The sequence below is a fragment of the Ruditapes philippinarum genome, unplaced genomic scaffold (genome assembly GCF_026571515.1).
Source record: "Ruditapes philippinarum isolate M1 unplaced genomic scaffold, ASM2657151v2 ctg9819_1_1_1_1, whole genome shotgun sequence".
Lineage (NCBI taxonomy): Eukaryota > Metazoa > Mollusca > Bivalvia > Venerida > Veneridae > Ruditapes > Ruditapes philippinarum.
Window position 1 is genome coordinate 1 of NW_026857725.1, and position 25,427 is coordinate 25,427.

A 25,427-nucleotide genomic window follows, 5' to 3' on the forward strand; every position below is an offset into this window, starting at 1 on the left:
ACCCAAGGCAGGGCCAATTTTGACCCCAGGGCTTTATTTGAACAAATTTGGTAGACACTCATTAGAAGATGTTTCATGCCAAATATCTTAGCTTTAGCTACAAGACGATATTTAAAGTTTTTTCTTTCAGTTGCCATGGCAACCAGAGTTCTGCATGGAATTAAATTCTTTAAACAATTTTTAAAGGTGACCACCAAAGGAACATTCCTGTGAAGTTTGGATGAAATTGGCTTAGTGGTTTATGAGGAGATGTCATTTAAAGTAAAAGTTTACGGACGGACGGATGGACGCTGGACGAAAAGCGATCACAAAAGCTCACCCCGTGAACTAACAAAGAAGTAAACAGATTATGACTAAAATTCATTTTAAAACAAGAGCTGTCACAGGAGACAGCAAAGCTCGACTAATAAAATACTGGACGCAGTAAGGAGGACAAAACTATGAAAGAAAAATCCATTATGTATAATTATGTATTAAGTTATAGAAAAAAACAACAACATTTGTTAACATTAATTCCAAGATCAAGGGGAATAATTCTAGAAATAGTCATGCTAGAGTTATGGACCTTGTCACACAACATTTGTGTAATGATAAGAAATATATATTTGAAGTTTGAAGTAGATACCTAAAAAGTAAAGAAGTTATTATATTCTTAAAGAAAATCCTAAGTTCAAAGACAGATAAATCTGTAAATATTGCTTCAAGAGTTATGAACATTGTCACATAAAATGTAATTGATGATAAGGAATAAGTATTAGAAGTTTGAGGTAGATACTTTAAAAAATAAAAAAGTTATAATAAAAAAATAACATTTTTCTAGTAAAAAAATCTAAGTTTATGGAGAGATAATTCTTGCAATATTGGTGCTAGAGTTATGAACCTTGTCACATAAGATGTGGATGATGATAACGTAAATATATTTGAAGTATGAAGTTGATCCCTTTAGAAATAAATAAGTAACAGTAAAAAATAATATTTTTTATGGAAAATTCTAAGTTCAAAGGGAGATAAATCAAAAAATATTGGTGCTAGAGTTATGAACCTTGTCACATAAGATGGGGATGATGATAACGTAAATATATTTGAAGTATGAGGTTGATCCCTTAAGAAATAAAGAAGAAACAGTAAGAAATAGTATTTTTTGAGAAAAATTCTAAGTTCAAGGGGAGATAAATCTGAAAATATTGGTGCTAGAGTTATGAACCTTGTCACATAAGATGGGGATGATGATAAGGTACATATATTTGAAGTATGAGGTTGATCCCTTAAGAAATAAAGAAGTAACAGTCAAAAATAGTATTTTTTAAGGAAAATTCTAAGTTCAAGAGGAGATAAATCTGAAAATATTGGTGCTATAGTTATGAACCTTGTCACATAAGATGTGGTTGATGATAAGGAACATATATTTGAAGTTTGAAGTTGATACCTTAAGAAATGACAAAGTTATAGTGAAAAATATTTAACTGCACCAAAACTTTAATCTAAAATCTGGACGCGGACACGGACGCCGACGCCGGGGCGAGTAGGACAGCTATCCATATACTTCCTAAAGTCGAGCTAAAAAAACACACAAAAACAAGCACTCTAACAGTGCATTAGTAACTTAAACTCTAAATGAAGAAAAATACCCCCCCCCCCCCCAAAAAAAAAAAAACAACAACAAACAAACAAAACAGCCCACAACAACAACAAACCTTTGCTGGAATAGCAGGTCAGCTCTGTATTCAACAGAACTGTCATCCCTGTGTTTAGCTGCTACAGACAATTCTACTGTATCTTTACTTGTCTTTGATTTCATAGATTTACCATACTTCAAGTTACAGTCTAGGTTGGTTTTATATCTGTTAGTGACATAGTTCACAGCCAGTGCAGCATCCATGTCATCATTTTTAACTGAGTTTAGATTGCTGTAAGTAATTATAACATTCGTATATTATATACACTGAAATCTTTTATATCAAAACTAGACTTGAATCTTTAAAAACTGGCAATTTTGTATGTGTATTATGATTTTCTGAATATACACGGTTGTCCATTATTGGACAGGTTTTCCATATGAAAATAAGCTTTTGATCACAGGAACTAGAACTATCACTGAATGAGATAAAAAACCTGTAAAGCACCTTTTATTCCTTTAACAAGAGCCACCACAAACAGGGGCCAAACCTGACTTTTTTATCAAATGCAAAAAAAACATTGAAAGAGAACTTTATGAACATAGGTCAAGGTCTTATTTTGTATTTAGGTTTAATAATATCTTATTGCATATATGAAGGATACTGAATAACTGTAGGTTCAATACTCTTTAATATTCTATATAGCACATAGGCCTACCCAAGATAAAGACTATTTAAAGTGTAAAAGAATCATTTTTCATTGACGCCTCTATAGTGTAACCCTAACATTAACATGGGTGAAAGTTGGAAATTTTTTAAATCCTGAATTTAGCAGTTTTTCTTAAGTTTCACACAGGAAACAGGAGGCTTTCAGGAGATTGAAAATCCTGAACTCCAGGAATAATCCTGAAAACTTTCACCCATGCATTAAGCATAAATGGCTACGTTTTACAGATTAAAATGGAATTTTATATTTGTCCTTGAAGGTCAAGGACAATAAACAGTCATGGTCATATTTAAGTTATGTCACACAAAGATTTTGTCGAAAACAAAGTACTATCACATATTTATTTGTTGAACAATTATATGACACGTGAACCATTATGTAAAAAAAAATATTACCTTGTTATTTTGACAGTTTTTTTATTTTTGGCAATATTTATCTTGACCCGGTTATTCCCCATTATGGTATCTCTCCATTGCTTGCCAATACTGTAGTCCAGCCGGTATTTAGTGAAAATGTTTTTGTCTGCCTTATTATCATGATTAATCATAAGTTTAGTGGAGAGTCTAGGACCTGTTACTGACACTCGCGCAAGAGTCTTAACTCTCTTCTTCTTTGTATATTCCGTTCTAGAAAGATCCACTGAAATTATAACATAACATCTCTATTAGCAATAAAGATTCGCTGAAATTATAACATAAAATCTTGATATGGAATAAAGATCTGTCAAAATTATAACATAGCATCGTGACATGGAATAAAAATCTACTGAAATCAATAGGATATCTATTATATGTTACTTAATATGGAACATACATTTACTAAAAGCCAAGTTAACAAGAACTTAAAAATTGACTTCACAATTCCTTAATTTTGATTTTTTAACAAACCAAAAATGATAAGCCTTGGCACCAGACAATCATAAACATTTGACCAGACTCTACTGTTGGAGGTTTCATTTTCGTATTTTGTTATTGTAATCCTTTCAACGTTGAATGAACTGTTCCGGATTTATAGCTGGATAACTTAATTACAAAAATTCAGATGTTTAAGGGGTATAACATTACATTACTATAGGACAGTTCCATAAAGTTGATAACTATTTTTTAGAGAAAACACATCAGCTAAGTTAAAGTTGAAAATATTTTTAAATATAGATTTTACATTAAACAATTTATGTTATTAATCTCATCTAGAGCATATGCTCTATAGGAAGAATATTAAAGAAATTATAAAATCTGCATGATAAACAGTAAAATCTTACCATTAAACTTGTACGGTACTTTTGTCAATTTATTCAATGATCCAGAGGCCTTGAAGGACTTTCCTGATATCAAAATAGCACTTCCATTGAACTCCAGCAGTTCTTCATCAGGTGTTCTCACATATACCCTTGGCTCATATGTGTAACGGGACCTCAATTTCTTCTTCTCAATTTTCTGATTTGTAATGGCTTCAAACACATAGCCCTCCCCTTTCTGATACTTTAGTTTGCTTTTCATACCAATCATCGTCTCAGTGTTTAAAATTGAAGCTAGAAATAAAATAACATAATGACATAAGGAAACAGACATCATATGACCAAAGTACAAATACCTTAAAAGATACATAACTAAGTTTTAAGAGACTGAAACTTATTACCACTCTTAATTTATTTATAAAGAAGTAGACTAAGTAAAAAAATAAAACCTTTAGTAACTCAAGCTACCATTCAGGTAAGAAATATCTTTATTGACTTATTATGGATGTATAGCCTTATAGACAAATAATGAAAAATTTATTGTCAGTTATTTTAGAATATATGTAATCAGGAATTAACAACTGATTAAGAAGAGAGATGACCAAGTTGTGAAAGTGTCTGCCTCTTAACTAAGGAGTGAGAGTTATATATTTTAATTTAAAAATCTGAAAATCATATTTTTATTTTTCTTTGAGGAAAGAAAAAGAAGCTTTTTTTTGGAGTCTGAAATCCTGATACCTTTCACCAATAAGTGTTGAGTCAATTACAGAATCATGACTACGGTGAACGTATATGATACCAGTACTGGTTAGTACCAGAAAGTGGACCAATGAATAGGCCAAATAAGTTTCTAGCTTTCAGCGTAATTCTGTTACTATAACTATGATTAAATGAAACTGATTAAAGTCTAACCCTGAATCTCTATTGGTACATCCTGAGCTCCAGTAATAAGAAGATCAGCATCTAATGATTGCTTGAGTTTATAGCTGATCCCACCAGTCAGGGAAACATTCTTCCAGTCATGTATATCCAGAGATATTTTTGGTGTATAAGTCACACGGTCCTTGGTTCTGTCAATTAAAATCTTGGCATCGAGGTTGTAAACACGATGACCTTCGTCTATGCTGATTTTACCCAAAAGTCCTTTTACGTTTGATGTGTCAATCAGCTCACCTAAATAAATATTTAAAAACTCATAAATATAATAATATAACTTGTTTATTCATTCAAATTTCATTACAGTTTATTTTCATAAGAATGAATGGAAAACCTTATTATAACATAAATTGCAAAACAAGAAAGGAACATTGGGCATTTTTAATGCAGTTTAGAATTTTTTTATCAGATCATGACATCTTTTTAGTAACCATAGTATGTTTAGGAGATTTTAAACATTTTCTTCAAATCACTAGCGACAATGATTTAAGAGAAGAGCTGTTTTCCTTTTGCAAATACTTTGAAACTTTTGCAAAACTTGAATAAACTGTGACATCTAACACCTTCATATGAAGACAGAAAAGATATGATTGATTTCTGCCATTTAATAAACATTTCTGTAAAAATATTCTGTCTTGATCAGGCCTATCATGTACATGTAGTCTGATCAAGGCAGACTTAATGCTTCAATTTTGAGATGGTAATCTTTAAAGACAGACATTCAGTCAAGACTGTAATATGTGACTTTCCAATGGACCTTTAGCAATAGTTTAAATCAGACAAAGCAATGCACTGGGACCAGACAATTAAGGTTGCTTGTCACATATAACAGCGAGTTGTATGATCCAGACCATTTATATTGGGAAACATGTTGGGAGGACTGAAACAAGGTTGTATAAGACAGAGAGTCGTTGAAATCATACCATTAACGGCAGCTTTTTTCCATGGTGATACAAACATAATATCTAATGTTTTCTTTGAGTGTTTTACGTCAACATCTAGACCTATTGCACGATCAAACTGGGAGCCCGGTGTGTTTGTCATAAACCGGAATAATGTCTGAAGTGGTGTCTGAAAACATGACATTAAAATTTGATAAATACATATATAAAAATAACTTCAGAATTGAAATGTACAAGAACCTTATTACATATTCTGTTCTATATCCAATGATATAGTAGTGTTTTTATATGGGCATAACTTTTAAAAGATAAGTCAATATTTGTATTTCTTTACAGTAGCGTTACCTTTATTGTCTTGACTTCAAGTTTATAGCCATTAGGCAAGTCCTTTTTGTTCATAGTCACCGTAAAACTGACTGGTCCAGTTAGAGGGAAGTTTGGAGCATCTGACTTTAACTTGGTATCTCTTGTTAAATAACTTGAACATAGCTCAATACCTGAAATATTTGACATATATTATCAATTTATATATAAAGGAAAGAGGACTGTGAAAAGTGAAAATTTTATGTAGAAGTCAGAAATATTTATGACAAGAAGGCATTAACGGCAATGTAACAAGTTCACAGAACTGAACATTTATTTCATTTTGGACATGAGTATAAAGTAAGCAGATTATACATGTACAAATGATGAAGAAAAAAAATCCAGATTTATGTATCCAAAATGTAAGTCCCAAACATTGCATTGCAAGTATTTATTTCCTTAACAAGAAGTTGGAGCTCACCAGTAGCTTTAAGCATCCTAACTCCGGTACAAGACACCTTCTCCTCCTGACCAGATCCTGCCAGCAACATTTTCTGTTCCTTCATTTTATCATTGTAAACCACATAAAATGTTGATCTGCCATAAAAAATAGAATCTTCAAAATCCAACCTTTATAATTATGATGAATTTTCATTGACTATAAATATATAGTAGTGCAAACATGTATTCATAGTACATTGTAAAATATTTATATACATGTATATTTTAAACTTCATATTCTCTCCTAACCAGAGTTTTTTCTTCTCCCTCTACACATTTTATTTAAATCAGGACAAAGGTTAGTCAAAGATACATGTCAGAGCCTATGTCTGTACACAGCCTCTACTTTAAGAAAACATCTCAGCTTTTTCATTCAAAGAATATGGCTATGGTGGTTTCAAAATAAATTGACAAGAATGTTTCAAGACTAAATGTCAAAAAAAAAAATCAAGCATCTATTACCACCTTACTACAGACAGCGTTGATTGTAACATAATTGAGTGACTAGATGAATTCTAGAATAGAAAACTGATCTTACTTGACATCCACTATTTCGCTCTTTTCCTTGGTGATGTCAAATGAGAGATCGAAGACGTTACCTCCAGTAATTTCGATCTTGCCGCGTGCCCCTGTGCTGGTATATAGTGATGACACCATCTTGAGACCCCCACGTGTAACTACGGCATCAATGCTCATCATAGAATCAATCTTGACTGATCCGCTGTAAATCAGATAAACTTTCATATTATTTTGTAAATATTTTCGAATATACATGTATAATTATGATTACAGTAACGTAAACTTACAAGCAATAGAAAGCAAGCATTAAATTAATTGGCAGCAAAATAATCAGGTCTACAAGCCAGCACCTCTATTAGAAGCACCAGCAGGGTACATGTATGCATGTGACCTTAGATCTGGAGTCTGGAAATAGTCCACAAGCAACAATAAGCAATATTGTCATGTCTATAAGAAGATGTGTAGTGTGTGCATGAATGCTGTGAGAGGACATAGCAGATATAAACAGTCAACTTGAACAGGTTATTTTGTAAATTTTGAATTGGGGAGTATCCATCATGGATGAAAATATCAGTTTTTAGTGTCTGATTCATTCCATTTGTGGAAATTAGATAATGAAATTTTATCTTATCAAAATAGAAAGTAATTGTTTAATACAGAATGAAAATTTATGAATCCTGTTTTTTGTGTAAACTTTCTTTTGCTTGAAAGTGTACATTTGTCTAATTCAGTAATAAATGTTTTTACCCTTTTCATATTGCATTAATACCAAAGGCATAGCAGACTGGGGTTTCCGTGAGTTTTACCCATGCCGGAAGTTTCATCTGGCATGGGGGGTGCCAGATGAGTCGCGTGCCAAACAACAACGTCATTTTAGCGCACTTTATGAATGAACAGCGTTAAAATGACGTTGTTTTAGAAGGGAAATATGTCTTAGGATGACGTCATTTCCCCGTTGTTATTTAAGTTGTAAGTTCATACGCTATTGTAAGAAAATAGTTATGGATGAAATGATTTTAATTTCCATGAACATATATCATATTGAGGTAAACCATTTTAAATATGAAATAATATGGCAGAATATGCAAGAAAAAATATCTTTCATATGTTTGCGGTTCGGATCGGAATATCCGTCCCTCGGGAACCCGCCCATGGGACCATTTTAGTTATGAAACTTGACCTGCATATCTTACTTGCGACACTTTCAATAAGTTTCAAATGATAATCTGTTCTAGTTTTAGAAATATTCAAGTACATGTCAAAATTTAAGAACATTTTCTAAGTCAATTTTTGACCTTCAAGTGTGGCCTTGACCTTAAGCTGGCACAAGAGTAAGATGGGTTCTGCACATTGCCCAGTTGGGGTGAACATTTGAGTCAAGTTTGAAGAAAATCCTTCCATTAGTATAGAATTTATAGAGCGGACACGACATATTGTCTAGTATTGATTGTATGCAAATTTAAAGACTTAAAAATGGGCAAAACTTTGTCAAAATGCAATACAGAGTTATGAAACTTGACCTGCATATCTTACTTGTAACACCTCATATATCTTTTAAGTTTCAAGCAAATACCTGTGCTAGTTTCAGAAATATTCAAGTACATGTAAAAAATTTAAGAACATTTTCTAAGTCAATTTTTGACCTTCAAGTGTGACCTTGACCTTAAGCTGGCACAGGTGAACAATTGAGTAAAAGTTGAAGAAAATTCTTCCATTAGTATAGGATTTATAGAGCGGACACGACATACTGTCTAATATTTGATTGTATGTAAATTTGAAGACTTAAAAAGGGGCATAACTTTGTCAAAATGCAATACAGAGTTATGAAACTTGACCTGCATATCTTAATTGTGACACTTCATACATATTTCAAGTTTCAAGCAAATACCTTTTCTAGTTTCAGAAATATTCAAATACATAATTTAAGAATATTTTCTAAGTCAATTTTTGACCTTCAAGTGTGACCGCGACCTTAAGCCGGCAAAAGGGTAACATGGGTTCTGCACATCCCCTTGTTGAGGTGAAAATTTGAGCTAAGATTAAAGAAAATCTTTCAATTAGTTTAGGACTTACAGAACAGACACAACATACTGTCTAATATTTGACTGTTTGATATTTGACCTTCAATTGTGACCTTGAGCTGACACATGGGCAATATGGGTTCTGCACATCCCCTTGTTGAGGTGAACATTTGAGCCAAGTTTGAAGAAAATCTGTCAATTGGTATAGGATTTATAGAGCGGACACGATAATGGAGACGGACGTACGGACAGACGCGACAAAGCGAATCCATTATAGCCCCCCCACATTTTGTGGTGGGGGTATAAAATTATACTATAGCAAGATCACAGGATAAAAAATCTTTACCTTGGTTCAAAGTTTCCTTCAATAACAACACTTTGTCTTGGATTCTTTATATTTGCCAGCCCACCTACATTCAAGGCAACAGTAGCTGAGCCATTAACCTGTAGTTTAAGTGGAAGACCTACAACTGTAGGTACTGTGTAAGTGCTGTCCACAAACATTACATTTCGTGTCATTGCCAATTCCTGTTTTTCATTATTTCTTAACTTTTGTAGGAAATCAAAGAGTTGGGACCCAGAAAACTTGTCATTATCAACACCATTGTTAGCACCAAACATCATGTATGATACTTCACTGCCAAACATTCTCATGTACATAGCTCCACGTAATTCATCCATTGTTCTTTTTGCCTACAAATATTTTATAAAATATAATATCTATTCTTTAAGCAGGAAGGACAGGACAGGCTTATCTCTTAAGGATAATCCTAGGACAGTATTCACAGCAGACTCTATATTCACAATCTTATTATCTCAGAAATGAAAATGTTTCTGTTAACATTCATTGCAGTTTAAGTTAACAACATTTATTATCTTTGTCCAGGTAAAAAAGATTTTGTTTCTTCAAATCTTAAAAGATTTGAGCAAGTGTAACAAATTTAATTGGAAGTGAACATGTCCAAAATTTCTGCTAGAAAACCTTACAATTACACACAACTAAAAACATAATGAAAAACAAAAACAGATGAAAAATATATATTAACAAACAAACCTTGTCCCGAATGTCATTCATCTTTTTATTACTGAGTCCAGCGAGTCTTGGATTAGCTTCTGGAATCTCGTTGCTGCCTTTACTGTCATCATTATAATATCCTACAGGACCAAAATATGACTCGAGGAGTGATTCAAGACCCTCAACACGTCCTCCGATCTCAAACAGGTTCATGGATTCACCGAACAAGTTCATGGTCAGGTTAAGGCTGGCAGATCTTGGTACAAATGATTTACTAGACCAAATTAGATTACTGTCAATCTGTAAATCAATTTATAACAATTATACATGTACATTAAAAGTAATTGTTTTCATTGATGTATTTATATAAATAATATTTATTGGATAATATGTTTCTTCAGTACATACATACAATATTTAAATATATATTCAATTAAATATATACGTGCAATGAAGGCAATCATTATTGAGTCCATTACCATTGATTTAGAGACAAACTCCTAGGCCACAAGATCATATCTCCTGTTTAAAAATTCATATTCAACATTTGGTAACTCTGTCACATAACTGTTGTAGTACAGGTTTCATGATTGAAGGCAAACATTTTCAAATTATATATTTCACTTATCACCTTCTAAATTTCACTGAATAAAATGCTATAACTTATGATGACACAGCCTTAATCTTAGTATTCTTAGTATTATCTGAGTCAAGAGATTTTAGTTTAAATGTCATGATATACATAAGCAATAATCATTTATAAACAAGCTATTTAAACATAAATTGAAATAGACAGGTTTTTCTTATAAAATCCAAACATTGAACAAGTTATCTTTGATATGATGTGGTTCACTCTTTGACTAACTTTATCTTACCATAGCACCAGTGTTGTATTTCTCCAAGTAGAATGAGCCCTCATAATTTCTGGAAAACTTCATCTTATCAAGGTCAAATTTCTCCTCAAACTCAGCATCATCCAGCAATTCCTGGACATACTTGTTGCTAGGATCTGAGCTCTCTATCAGATTAGTCAGGTGTGACCATACAAACGAACCAACCTGTTTAACATATAATGTGGACCGAGTGAGACAAAAAACTAGAACTGTGTCCAAAGGACACGGATGCCCTCACTGTGCAGATTTGCTCGTAAACAAGAGCATGCATATCTGTATGTAAGATTTTCATGTGGAACTTTTTATTAAAATCTGCCATCCGGTTTAAGAGGAGTTGCTTTCACAAGATTTCGGGACATACGAATAGACGTACGGATGGACGGACAAGGGCAACGCTATATGCTCCCCACTTTGTGGGGGCATAAAAAGATTGGATCACCACACTAAATAGTGTATTCCAGTATATACCAGACAAGGCACTTGAATGATTAAATGCTAAAATCTCGCCTTTTCACCCAACGGAATGGACTTTAAAATAATTCTTCACTATATATTCATCTCTTCACACCAATTTATATACGATAATGAATGTAAAATATAAGAATTGGCAAAAAATTCAATATTTGACTATTTTGTGATCATGATTTCTGCAAGCTTCTAGATGTATAGCTCCAACACTGTATTGAGTTAAATCCATATATTATACACTAAAATCATCAGATTGGGCAAATGGGGATAAATCTGAATAAAACAAATAATAATAATTCATTTTCAGGTAATAAAATCTGTAATAGAGTTATTTCTATCTAATCAACTAACCTGGTTGACTTCCTCTGAAGCAAGAGTGTCTTGAACCTGTGAGATGACATAGGGGGACGGACACTTCATTACAGCGAGATAAGCATTGATACGTATCTCAGAGTCAGCAGATGTGTCTCGATAAATTCCCATTAAATTGTTTCTCTAAAAAATAAACATGAACACATCAGTAAAGAAAAGCGCTTATCCTGAAATGTTCATTTTAAAACTGAAATTTCCTGTTTATTTCTGTGTCATCACCTGTAATAAATTGTCTCAGGAAATAAAGAATAGTTAATCTATAACTCTCAAAACAATCAATTTGTATTAATAAATGAACTTATCATTAATAAAATGGAAAAATTGAACAGTGCTTAATCCTTACTGCCATGAGGTGTGAAAGTTAAAGTTAAACTGTATAGGATAGTTCACTGAATGACTATATTGAAACTACTTTGCTAAATGCCTATATTATGAATTAATCTTTTTAAGGTAAACACCTTACATTGCTATCATGACTTTCTAGCTTTAAAACTGGTTGCAGACATTAAATATTTCAGACAAAAACTGTACTGGAACTGTTGATCTTTCCAGATATGATATAACAAATAATGTTATTGAAATTTAAAATACAACATTTATTTCTTGTTTTCAGGACTATGATTCTTCAAATTTTGTGGACACGAAGCTCATCTGATAGGATTAATTTATTCACTGACAAACATATGTCAGACAGACTTACGTCAGAAGCACAAGACAACTTTCTAAAAGCTTGAATAGCTGCAATCTTGATGTCCATGGAGTTATCTCCCTCTATACAAGAGTATAAAGATGGTACTGCCGTTTCAGCATGACCCGTGTTTCCTATTGCCCTCAAAGTCATCATGATCTAAAATACATATGATATAATCTCATTCAAATTACTCATCATATTAATATACGCTGATATTACCAGATGTATCACATAAGTAAAAATACTTGTTTGCTTCACTTAATTATGAGAAACAAAGAAACATTAATTTTTTAAGTATAATTTTTTACACTATTTCCTTATCAACTGGTTAGTTGGAGGAAAAATGTAAAGTTTGAAAAGTTCAATTGTATGTGAAATACTTGTAAATCTTTAGATGAACTTTATAGTTTCCTTGAATTTTACCACAAACTTCAGTGCTGGTAAGTGGTGACTTTGTTTACAACATATGTATCTGTATTATAAAAGTGCATCCTTGACAACGCAGCATCTTAATTGACTGTTTTACTTGGTAATATAACATGACTCAGTTGTTGTCTCTATATAATATTTGTTCATGCAATATCTCGGTGAACACTGCCTGCTATGTCATTTTAAATCGCAAGGAAGAAAAAAAATGCATTTTCTATATGCTTAATACTTCATTTGTATCAATATGTTTATTAGAAAACATGTTGATACAAATTAAGAAGCCAATTATATCAAAATTGCAATACACCGATCAAGTATGAAATCATATTAAAAGTTAGATCAACCAAATTTTAATATCATTACCCTTAAAAATAATAAATAATAGAATAATACTATTTACCTTCTTAAAATTTTTCTGATCAACTTGGCACCCTCCATCTATGTTTCTACTCAGAATGTCAATAAAATCCTGTATCTCCTGTACTTGTTCACATGATGGCGTCACCTGGCAGTAAGACTGTACCATTGCTGATAAGGGCAACAACACTTTGTATGATAGGGAAGGTAGGCCAGTCAGTTCCTGAAATACAAGCAGCAACGGCCACATCAACTTTTGTCCAGTCAAATCTATTCCACATGGAATTTGATCTATTCGTCATAGGGATTTCGGAAAAAAGTTGTCAACATTATGTAACAAATATTATTAAAACTGTTGCACTTATATTCAACGTAGTACTTGTAAAATGATTAAGTGTACCCCTGAAATAGCTGGAATAGCCTAAAATATTCTTAATTCTAGAGTAAATATATTGTTAACTTCTTTGCACTCATTGCTTAATAATCACAAAATCAAAATTTCTTATCTTGCCTGAACATATTTGATCATCTGTTTTGTGGGGTGTTGAACAAATGCGATGGATGCGAGCCAGATATCAGCTTGAGATCCTGTGATATCATTGTTTGATATCAGTGTTTTCATCAACTCTATAGAGGATTCTGTACCAACCATTGGAATAGCATCAATATAAAACCTCCTGAAACAATATTATACCAATCCATATATAAGAACATATACATTTATTATAATATGCAATATAATATACATTAAGGTATAGTCAGGTAAAATATATTACATAAACTCATAACCTGCTGCAACAGAAAGTTATCAACCTTTACCACGAGAATAAACAGTTCATTACAGTCTGACCATACTCTATATTGCTGGCTGACCACCTTTAAATTTTCATCTTGATATCCCCAAAATTCATAATATAGTTCAGTATGACCAGTTCCAAAAAATGGAAGCTGGACATTTAAGACATTCAGCAGGTTAAGGGTTAAAATAATAGAGAAATATATACAATTGTTAAAAATATATCATAATACTTTAATACAGTTCATATCAACACAGACTTCTGCATAGCCTTAATTAGACATTCACGCTTATAAGGGCGAATTGAAGTACCGGCATACTATGCTCTTTACTTATTCGTTCATTTTATTGAATAGTGATTTAGCTGTATTCAACTTTGAAAACATGACATGCATCTCAGGCTTCAAATATAATTTTGAAGCATGAAAAAAGAAGTTAATAAATAAAGAAGTTCTCTATTTTAATCAATTCAATACATTTTAGATATGCCTCACATATTATGAGTAACTATAATTTAAATTAAACCAGTTCCTAGACATTGAAATACTGACTTAATTATTAAAATTATCATCTTAAATGTTGACTTATCAAAGTTTGGATGAGTTTTTTTTTTTAAATGCAATAATATACTTTCCTTGAATGGATAAAATTAATATAATGAACCAAATTCTGACCCTGAAATGACCTAGATATTATACAGTTCCTAACACTAAGTTATTTCAAGTACTATGATATAGAAGTAAATAGGTACAGGACACTGATAGAGAAGATTGGACCACTTTTAATCAGCCCTTCAACTGATGCAAATGTGACCTTGACTGATATGTCAGCTGAGAAAAAAGTGACCCAGTATCCAAATTGTAATATTTAATAGCCATTATCATTTAATTTGTGGCCAACATTATAACCAAACTCATCATGTAAAATATGGAAATAATATATACATATATACATAATAATTAATATACAATTACATGTACATAATATTCATATACAAAATAATGAAAGTTACAGTTAATTACTTTATTATTTATATGAAAATTAATCTTTACATTATAAAGAAACTAAATGCATGTTGACACATTTACAGTACCACCTCTGTTGATGAGAGGTGATGCTGTAAAGAGGTTTAATTAATTGTAAAGTCTCACTATTGGTAGTTGCAAAGAGGTTATTGTTCTACAGAGGTTACACTTCGAATAACATAGAAAAAAACTCCATGGTATCAACTGAAATACATTTGTACATATGAAAATTAAAGAAGGACAGTCGGAACCAGGGGCAGATACAGAACACGGTTTCCTGGGGGGGGGGCTGACATATGGGTTTAAGATTTTGACAAAAATAATGCAACAGGCGAAAATTGTGCTAGCATTTTATTAGCTCATTATATGAGTGGCTGTCCCCTGATGAATATGTTTAAATGCTGGAAAAATTATAAACAATGAGAAATGATTGAAGTAAAGGCTCTACAGATGGGATTTTTTTATCCCAGTACTTCTTCCAGTTGTCATACTAGTATATTCATACTTTTATGTTCAAGACCATCTCATGGATAGTTTTGGAATTAAACTTAAACAAATATTTATCTTTTAATGATTAAAAATTAAAGCCAATCCCCTGAATAGTCTTAGAACTAAAGACGGAAAAATATTTTGAAATTAAACAAAGGGAGATTATTTTAAAAATAGGAATAGATCGAATCAATGCATAACTCTTGGTTTGCATCTATTAATACAATGTATTTAAAGTTTCATTTCAGTCCAATGTAGAGTTTCAAAGTTATGCTGCGTTCAAAAATTTATCTTAAAATTAATGATGATCATTACAAAAATGGAGTATTTAATACTTATGATGTTTGGTGCACTTCTCTTAGTTTCCACCTTATAAAATTTCAAGTCAATATCTTAGATTGTTTTCAAGTTATGCTCAGAAAAGGGACAGAAAAACAGTTGAACATGCTTACATTTCAATGCTTAGATAGCTACACCTTTGTACGGAATTAATGACATCAAAGAAAAGGAACAGTAACCTATTGTTCCTATCACAATCTAAATATCAAAATGTAAGCATGGATGAACAGATAAAGACTATTACCATGTCTCCATCACATTTTCAATAAATATTAATATATAAATGTACTTTAATAACAGACCTGACTCTTTCCTGGTTTACACGACAGAAGTTGTCTCTCATAACCTGGTTGTACACACGTCTTAGTTCAGCAGTATCAATTCTTTTCATGGTGGAAATGAGCGTTGAAAACTGATCAGATGTTGTAGGGGTCACCTCAGTTGCCGTGGAGTCACACAGATCATTTAAAAGGTCAAGGACATCCTTTGCATTCAGGTCAGTAGTTACAGCAGATGGAGCATGCTCAAAGTAAAGCTCTTCTGGTTCTCCACATTCAGCTAGAAATAATACAACATAATTTCATGAATTACAACATTTGAGAGTTAAAACCATCTAGAGCTGCCACAGGAGTAACAAATACCCCCACCTGATCTCTATATGACACATGATAATTATTATCTATTGCAATGTATCATTATTTTTTACAGAACATAATCATGAGTTAAGTTAAAAAAAGTAATTTTAAAAGTAAAGAAATCGGTAATACAAACACAATAAATTCAAATTTGACTTTCAATGGTGACCTTGACCTTGAGCCTGCACAGTAGCAGCATAAGTTCTGCATGTTGCCTTGTTTAGGTGAACATTTGAGCTAAGTTTTAAGAAAATGCCTCAAGGGGTATAGGATTTGTAAAGCAGACAGAAAATTGCCTGACATTTCACCTTCCAGGTTGACCTTGACCTTTTAGCTGCATAGCGGCAGCACAAGTTCTGCACACAGCAAATGTAGAGGTGAACATTATAGCCAAATTTGACGAAAATCTTTATAGGGGTATTATAATGATTTATAGAGCAGACACAGTTGAGATGGATGGATGGACAGACCAACTGACGAAATGATTCAAGTATAACGCCCTCCACATAATGTGGTGGGGGGATAATTAAGAGACATCATATTACTGCTTTCTTAGGTACATAAGGTAGATCACATAACTATAGAAGAGAATAAGGTACAATTCACTAGTAGGTATCATCAAACTTCCCCATTTTCTAAATCTAATGATTATTTTATTTTCAGGTACTGAGTTATATAATGATTTATTTCTAATTTAATTCAATTAGTTTTTGCAAAAGATTTTTAACTTAATTGAAATATATCTTTATGTAATACACAATGGCTTTAAAAGGAAAACATAACCTTGATGTATGACTGTTTCATATGATATAAACTATGGATTTATAAATCAAAGAAAACAAGCTGTTTATTTGGCAAAGTAACTACTTTAAAATGTTACGTAAGAACTGTCCTCTTTGTGTTTTATGTAAATAAATAGGATACTGCCAGAAAGTACTCATTTACTTTGAGCTCCATGATTCCAAAGTACAAAATTTTGGAACATTAAACGCCTACACTTGACTTTTTTTTTGTTTTCCTCCATTACAGTGCCAAAAGTATCTAATTGCACTTGAAACCACTTTATACATGGACTAACAACACTTTAATCCTAGTAATAAATGGGGCAAATAAACAATGTGATCATGACTTCAGCAGGAGGAAAGTTTATATTCTATAATGGAAACACACATTCTGTGTGTACATTTTCCTGTACTAAACACATTGGGTTATATTGTATAATTACTATCATCATTAATACTGCATCCACAAAACAACAAAGAAAATCTGAAGAGGATAAATCTTGAAATTCTTGACAAGACACTTGATTTATCAAAACATCCAAAAGAATAATCCTGTACTTTTAAAGAATGATTATTTCTTAACGTGGGAATATTTTTTAATTATTCTTAAATGCATTGTTAAACAGATATAACTCCTTTCTTCTTTTTAATTGGTCATTATTTGCTTTTGTCTGACAAGTCAAGCAGTGACCATTATAACTAAAGGGTAAGGGTTATTTGAACTCTCTATAACCTTAATGCAAGCAGAATGTAGGTTTTATATATCTTAAATGATATGATCAAACATTTAAGAACCTTACCAAGATGGCTACTGGTACCAGCTCTTTCTTTCACAAATGTCATTTTTTGGGTAACCTCTGTTGTGGCACCACTATTTTCCTTGGAGAAAGGTCGCAGCAAATGCATTTCATGGCAAATAGAACTTGTTAGAACACCTGCTATGCTCACTTCTTGGTCACATGTATGAGTCTCCTTCATTATAGGCAGTGATTTGATACCCTGAAAGAATAGAATTTAATTAGCAAATGTAATTATTAATGTAGCAAATGTAAATCTTGCTAATGTGACTCTATTACTACAAGAAAGGAAAAATCCTCAAAAGGAGGTATTTTAATGAACAAAAGTTGTTTTAGCGATTAAACTCATCAAATGCCTTGAAGAATGAATGCTAGGAAAGAATTTCTAAAATGCTTTACACAAACTGACTTCTAAAATGCTTGGTAAAAACTTATTCCTCAAATGTTACATACAGACTAAGCCTAACATGCTTGATACAAATTAACTAACCTCTCAAATACTTAACTTAAAATGATATCTTGTATCAATTCTTTTGCAAATCTACTGTTGTTTTGAATCTTACTGAACAAGATACTGATTGTTGAATTTCATGATTATACAATAATTCAATACACAAGCATTGCTTTTATTTTTGTAATGAATATAGTTTACACCTTGAACACAATCTAAAGTCATATCTCAAACCACTTGCCCCTCACAGGTTTAAATTATTGCATGTGAGGAAGCTATCAGCTAGTTTACAGAAGGTCTTTCCAGGCGCCTCCTCATGCCTGAACTAATGCACTGAGTGGGCCACCTGAGGCCTTCCTCCAAAAGCAAAGCTGGAAAGTCATCATAAGACCTTAAAATTTTGAAACTACTACATGTGTTACTTAATGTAATTGTAAGAGCAGAATGTAAATTTTACAGGTTTTATTAAAGAATTTAGGAAAATGTAGCATATACTCCATTACAGCCAGGTCCTGCTAAATTCTTTTACATTCAGTGCAAAAATGTTCATTCAATAACCACACATTAGCATATATACTTACTGAAGAAACTCTGAATGGGGTTGTTTGAATAGCACTATCAAAGCCTTGTCTGTGTGTACATGTTGACAAATCTTTAGATTTCTTGATGGTCAGAGTCCTCCAGCCTCTCTGGGCAACAGTGTACTCTGTCTCACAATTACCAGTTACATCACTCTGTAAGTAGGAGATGACTTCATTATGCAAAAATAGGTTAGAACAAGAATTAAACTAAACATGTTATCATCTTCAAATGATGAAAAATCATAGATTAAAACAAGTGGATTTTATTTTCACAAGATCGTCCCTGATATTCATCATGCTAAAACTTTGTTTATATTAAACTCTGTTAATATTAGACAAGTACATAATATAGTACTCCCCACAGGTACTATATGTCCCCACTAATATCACCAATTCAGTTACCAAAACATGTGTCAATATGCATCTGTAGTGCCAAATATAGACATTTCAGAATCTTGATGTTATTTTTTTATCATTGACATATAATTTTATGGACACCTGTACTTAAAATTAAAGATACATAAGTAAATACTATTATAAAACGCACTACAACTAAGTCTTTTTCATTATTTCAAAGTTGTGGAAATAATAAGTTCCACAATACTCCAAGACCACACTACTTGTACAATAAGCAGACTTTTGAATAGTCCAACTTAATGTACTCCATTTTTAGTTTTTGTGTTAATTTTTATTTAAATGAACATTAGATAAATTGAATTTGTCAAATTATTTTTTGACTAGCTTTTGATTTTCAACATATGAATTGAAGAAGGGCACTGCTAAAACATTCATACCTCAGAACCTTTAAAGCTGAATTCAAAGCTGTCCATTGAATTTTGTAATGATGATAAAATTCCTTTCTTGATGTTAACTGCCCATGGTTCCTCTCTCTCAGATGGGCACACAGTTTCAATACGGCCATCTTGGAAGGAAAATCTCAGTGGGAATTTCTCTAATGTTTGAGCAAATTGTTTATCTTTATCCTGATCAGCATATAGTTTTGAATCATACGCAACAATTGTAACGTCATTCACCTATGAATATAGATATCCGGTTAATTAAACATAATCATCAAAATTTGAAGAAAAAAAAAATGAATGTTTTGAGACGGATTATGCCAAAAGGACATAGGAACAAAAATAAGTCTAAAACTAGGCTAGACTTTTGAATATGTCGGCTGTTATTTTTAACATTTTACACAAAAGTATTTCTTCAACATTTAACAGTTTATGTTTCTCTAAAAATCAATCTGATTACTCCTAGGTTATGGGTAAGTGTTAGAGTTGTGGGTTCTGATAGAGGTTTAGCGTTAGGATAATGAAATATGGATTTTACTGCGCAAGTGTTCCATTTTCCGGAATATTTAAATTCATTTTATTAAATGTACCTTTGGCTAATCGGCTGCTATTATCGCTAAATATGCCTCCACAAATGGCACATTACATAAAAGGGAAGTAACAAATCTGCAAATGGCGTATCAATATTAATGGGAAGCAACTCTCTTTGTCAGATAATAGTTATGTGATTGAAGTTCCAACAGTTAGAGGACCGTCCAACGTTTAAACCTACATTTAAAAGGTACTGTATCGTTCAATAAATAAATTAGCGAGGAAAAAAGAGCGACGACGAAGCGGCAACTGTATAGGTATACTGTATGCTCCCTTTAAGTTTTTGGGGAGCATATTTTTGAACGCGATGCAAGTACAAATGTTTAAGAATGTGAAAAACTCATATCATAAGAAACAATTACTGGAACTTTAATGATTTAAAAGTGGCACGACATTTACTTACCTGTAGAATAAATTCACATTTACTAACGACTTCAATGTCTACAAGGGCATTTATCCAAATAGCTGAATGGTCTTCCGAAGCTCCTAGCACGGAGGTCCGAGTCTCTGCCTCATATTTATACTGGTAGGTTGTTCCAGGGGCGTAGCCGAACTTGGTGCTTCCTTGATAGATATAAATACATGCTGTCAAAATCAATCTGTTTTATTCATAGAATCAATTTAATGGGACACAAAGACACTAGCTCATTGTTTGTAACTTCTGACTAAAACACGGCTAGGTTACTTTTCGAATAATACATGTAAAAGGTCTTCAATAACACCCATTTTCTAAAATGTGTTTTATAGAATGGCTATGTACATAAAAGTCAGTCGTCAGAATTTGTAAAACACTGACCATAGGGTAACCGAAATACTTAGTAAGTGGACACGAAAGTACCTTGAAATCTGAATACATGTATTTAAGATGTTTTAATTAGGGTGAAATAAACAACAATTTAGTGTGTCATTCAATAACAACTCGCTTCTGTTAAGGTCAATCTCTTGTAATTAAACCAAATCTTACGATATATAATATCCCATCCCGAAGATAATTTGCGATAACTTATCAATGACCAAATAAACATGTAGCTCTATCAAATTATCATGCCTGATAATTCGGTCCAAACAGGATAAATTGCCAAATATTAATTCTGAATTGAATAATAAAGAAAGATAGCGTACTAATCGACAACTGCAATTATAATTATTATTGTAAATTGTTTTACGTTGTTATATACTAGTTATACCAATTTAAAGCAGCAGTGACTTATTATAGGCAAAACTTTTCTTATTATTAATTCTTTTTAGATTAGTATTACCTCGTATAATTACTTATCCTGAACCTTTTGAAATTTACAGATAAAAAATAAATTTAAAAAAATAAACGCATTTTTAGGAGGGGGAAAATGTGGATATGATGTTCGATTACAAAAGTAAAAAGAAAGATCGTTCTCAGTATTAATAAAAATAATTAAATCTTTGATTTCAATGGTCCATCCATAACTCGGGAAATTTCACAAAAACTGCTAAGAAGCGTTGAAAATACTTGTCAGCTCACAAACTTAGACACATATGGATAGGATACATTCAGGGGGGGGGGGGGGGATACCGAAAGTACATAATATATTATAGATCCTTCTTAAACACCATTCAGTCAGGGGCAGTGACATAATCATCTAAATATAAAAGATTATGTGGAATCAGTTATATCAATCAATTTACCTGTACACGTTCTAGAGCACGTGGAACTACCAGCTTCGAGATTTCGACGTCTTGTTGGTCCTGTAAGCAAATAACACCTCAAATTTAGACATATGATTCTGAAATATGGAGCTGTATTTAATTAATTGGATAATTGTAACAATTATAACTATAATGTTTGTCTTTATTGCTGTATTCACATTGTATCTTTTTTCTATCAATTTTTACATGTTAAGTGTAATTATAATTAGAGGACCATAAACTTTAAAAACAAAATGGAATTTACATAAAATATAAGTTAATTTTAATAAAATTGCCATTGCCGGGAAAAAACACGGTGGCAGTTTTATTCAAGTTAATTAGGCTGTAAAGAGGCGCGGGGTGGGGTGGTAGTGGGGAGGCAATGTACGTCATATAAAATCGTAATTAATGAATGCTGTTTATGTGCCGTTAGATAACACACATGTATCTTATTTTCAACGGTACTTTGATTTCTTTGTCTAGAAAAATGGCAGCGCTGTCAGCATATTTGAAGACGGCCATCTCGTTACATAATGGTCAATATATAACACTAACCAGCTGAGTTGATTCATATCTAAGATGGTATCTGCACTGACCATTGTGCTGTAACCACTTGTACAACAACTAACTCAGCAGGCACCAATTACTCTCATGTCATTGATTGATAACTATGTTTGTGTTAACGGTGCTTAACTGATAAGCCAGGTTAACATTTATAACGAGCGATCGAAGATCAGTAGAAAAAATTCGAAAAATTCAAATTTTCGAGTCAGATTTGCTATATATGTATCTTGGGTTACTGATCAGTAACATGTTTGCAAATAAAGATGATTTACTAAAAAAGCCAACATGTTTTAATAAATAATCAATTTTTAATTTCTCGAATGATTTTATGTATCTGGGCCACAGAATATACTCAAAAATGATGAAAAATGAAATCCCCGTGTCTGTATTTTATACATTATTATAAACTACAAATTCGGAATGGCTCCTGATTTTTAGACCCCGGGGTCTACGATTAAATATGTATTAGATATTTCAATGGTCATTTGATATATCTAACAAGAAAAAAACTTCAGAACATGCGTTTGACACTTCATCACAGGTCATTCTAACATCCGTACAGAGCGTGTCTGAAAGATTCTGCCCAGAATGAATAATTTTATTTTAAACCAACATTTTAATTTCAATTTATTTTAAAATTAATATGTACATTAGTGTATTATTTTTTGAATGTTTTACATGCACAGCGGAAATGTTGCTCGATTTCTAATAATGATACTATTACTTTATAAACAATACGCGTTACTCTTTAACGCGTGTTTACGCGCAGCATGCGTTCTTGCAACCAGCTGATCGATTTTCAGAAAGTAGGTTAAATCTGCCAAAAACAAAAACAGGATCATGTGATCACGTGGCGTTGTTTTGTAAACAGGCTTCAGAGTTCATGCTGAAATAACAACGAAAGGCGTGGAGCGAAGGATATGTTCTGTCGATGCCAAAAAAGTGACATTTTGAAATTATAGATTTTGAACCTATATTTATGTGCTGTCGACGCCAAAAAAGTGACATTTTGAAATTAAAGATTTTGAACCTATATTTATTCATCGTGAACGTTAAAAAAAACCGGCATAACTCATTTTCATACGCAGTTCTTTTCGAGAAAAACAAAAACGTACAATAAATAAATAAATAATAAAAGATAAATAAATAAAAACAAATTAAAGAGTATCAAATAAAGAACATTTGAAATACTGATAGATTGACTGATTGGGTTAATTAAGCGAACAAACATTTTAAAAACTCCCTAAGAAGAAAGATGATGATGATGATGATGATAATGATTATAATCATCATCATCATCATCATCATCATCATCATCATCATCATCATCATCATCATTATTATTATTATTATTATTATTATTATTATTATTATTATTATAAAAAATCACGAACATTGTGCGCAAAGACTAAAAACATGTATATATGTGTAAAATTACATGATTGACATGATATATTTTCAAATTAATTGTGACTAATAATTTTGTATTAATAGACAAAAATATTTATGTATTTATTTCGTTTGTAATACATTCATTATGCTATTTAATCATTTTGATTTACAGCTTATTACATTTTTCATTAATTAATTAAATGTAGAAATATTTACAGTTGAACAAGGCTTAAACACAGATACACCCAAATATATTAGACGAAAATTAAAGTTTCGTTTCTTTAAGCGCATACTATGTTTTATTTTTTATGATAAATGTTTTTATACAAACAAATAAAATTTGTTTTTAACAAAAAATAAAAAAATAAATGAAATTGACAAATTTAATTTTACCTGCAAATGAGCTCGCCGACAAGGCAAGCAGTATAAGAAAACGATATTCCATATTAACGTCCACCATACTCAGTGGACTTGCACAGTATTTTACTTTGCAAGATGTAGATCTGATATTTATACTACAAGCTGCGGGGTTCCAAAGTCCAAATCAAACTCATCAACCTCCTTTCGATCATAAACCAAAACTAGGAATGGAAGGTTTCGTGATAACAGAAAACTAGGGTGTACCGTTAAGGCCATCGGGACACACACATAACTCACAACAACGAAAACATGAAATAACGATGGTGAAAAGTCGAAATAACGAAACTACGAATTACCATGATGATTAAGTCGAAGTACGATGGTGAAAAGTCGAAATAACGAAACCACGATGGTGAAAAACTCGATATAATTTCGTATTTTCACCATCGTACTTTCGACCTTTCACCATCGTGGTTTTGATATTTCGTTATTTCTACTTTTCATCATCGTACTTTCGGCTTTTCACCATCGTTCTTTCGACTTATCGTGGTTTCGACTTTTCATCTTTATAGACAGTACTTTCGACTTTTCTCCATATCATGCTTTTGGCATTTGACCACCGTACACCATCGTAGTTCCGCCTTCTTGTCTGGTATATGCACAGAGATCATAACAATGGATGACGTCATAATAAAATATTTCTATTTTCCACTATCGTCATTTCGTGTTTTCGTTGTTTCGAGTATGTGTGTGTCGCGATGGCCCCCACGGAAGACCGTACTTTACAAAATTAGAGTACAAATGGATAAGGAAATGAATAAGATTTACTTATATGCAAGCACATGGCAATTTTTTTTGATATATGTGATGTGGAGTTATAACGGATATGGAAACATAATATGGCTTGTTAATAGTTAAGTGGCAAGGCTTATCCAGCCCTTGTTTTCGCGTATGTTTTCTATCTCAACTTTATTGTTATCTTATGAACGATTAAAGATTATTGAAAGAAATGAAAACATCGTACCACGGTTTTATTATATGACCTTATAAATGGGTTATGATTTACATATTTACATATAAAAGAACACAATTGTGGCATGTATTCACCGGACTTCCACACTGATCAAAAGGCAATGAATACACACTATATTACACGCATTTCAAGAAACATACAGCAAA

The 25,427-nt window shown here is 32.1% G+C and overlaps 1 protein-coding gene and 1 long non-coding RNA gene across 2 annotated transcripts; both read right to left on the minus strand.

Annotated features, from left to right (window-relative positions):
• Positions 1 to 805: 805 nt before the first annotated feature.
• Positions 806 to 1,513, minus strand: LOC132750707 (uncharacterized). Its single transcript, XR_009628588.1, has 2 exons — positions 1,367 to 1,513; positions 806 to 1,204 (listed from the first exon to the last, which is right to left on the minus strand). It is a non-coding gene; the product is annotated as an uncharacterized LOC132750707 (long non-coding RNA).
• A 188-nt stretch (positions 1,514 to 1,701) lies between these two features.
• Positions 1,702 to 24,438, minus strand: LOC132750705 (uncharacterized; the record flags this gene model as incomplete). The annotated part of the gene is given in 22 exon segments (XM_060740734.1): positions 1,702 to 1,907; positions 2,739 to 2,982; positions 3,605 to 3,874; positions 4,493 to 4,753; positions 5,440 to 5,587; positions 5,764 to 5,915; positions 6,203 to 6,318; positions 6,761 to 6,943; positions 9,109 to 9,455; positions 9,817 to 10,077; positions 10,653 to 10,835; positions 11,490 to 11,633; positions 12,211 to 12,357; positions 13,031 to 13,210; positions 13,499 to 13,664; positions 15,939 to 16,194; positions 17,854 to 18,052; positions 18,883 to 19,035; positions 19,677 to 19,916; positions 20,674 to 20,834; positions 21,933 to 21,992; positions 24,282 to 24,438. Coding segments are annotated over 22 exon segments (4,144 nt in total), but the record flags the coding sequence as incomplete, so codon positions are not given.
• Between the last annotated feature and the right edge of the window lie 989 nt (positions 24,439 to 25,427).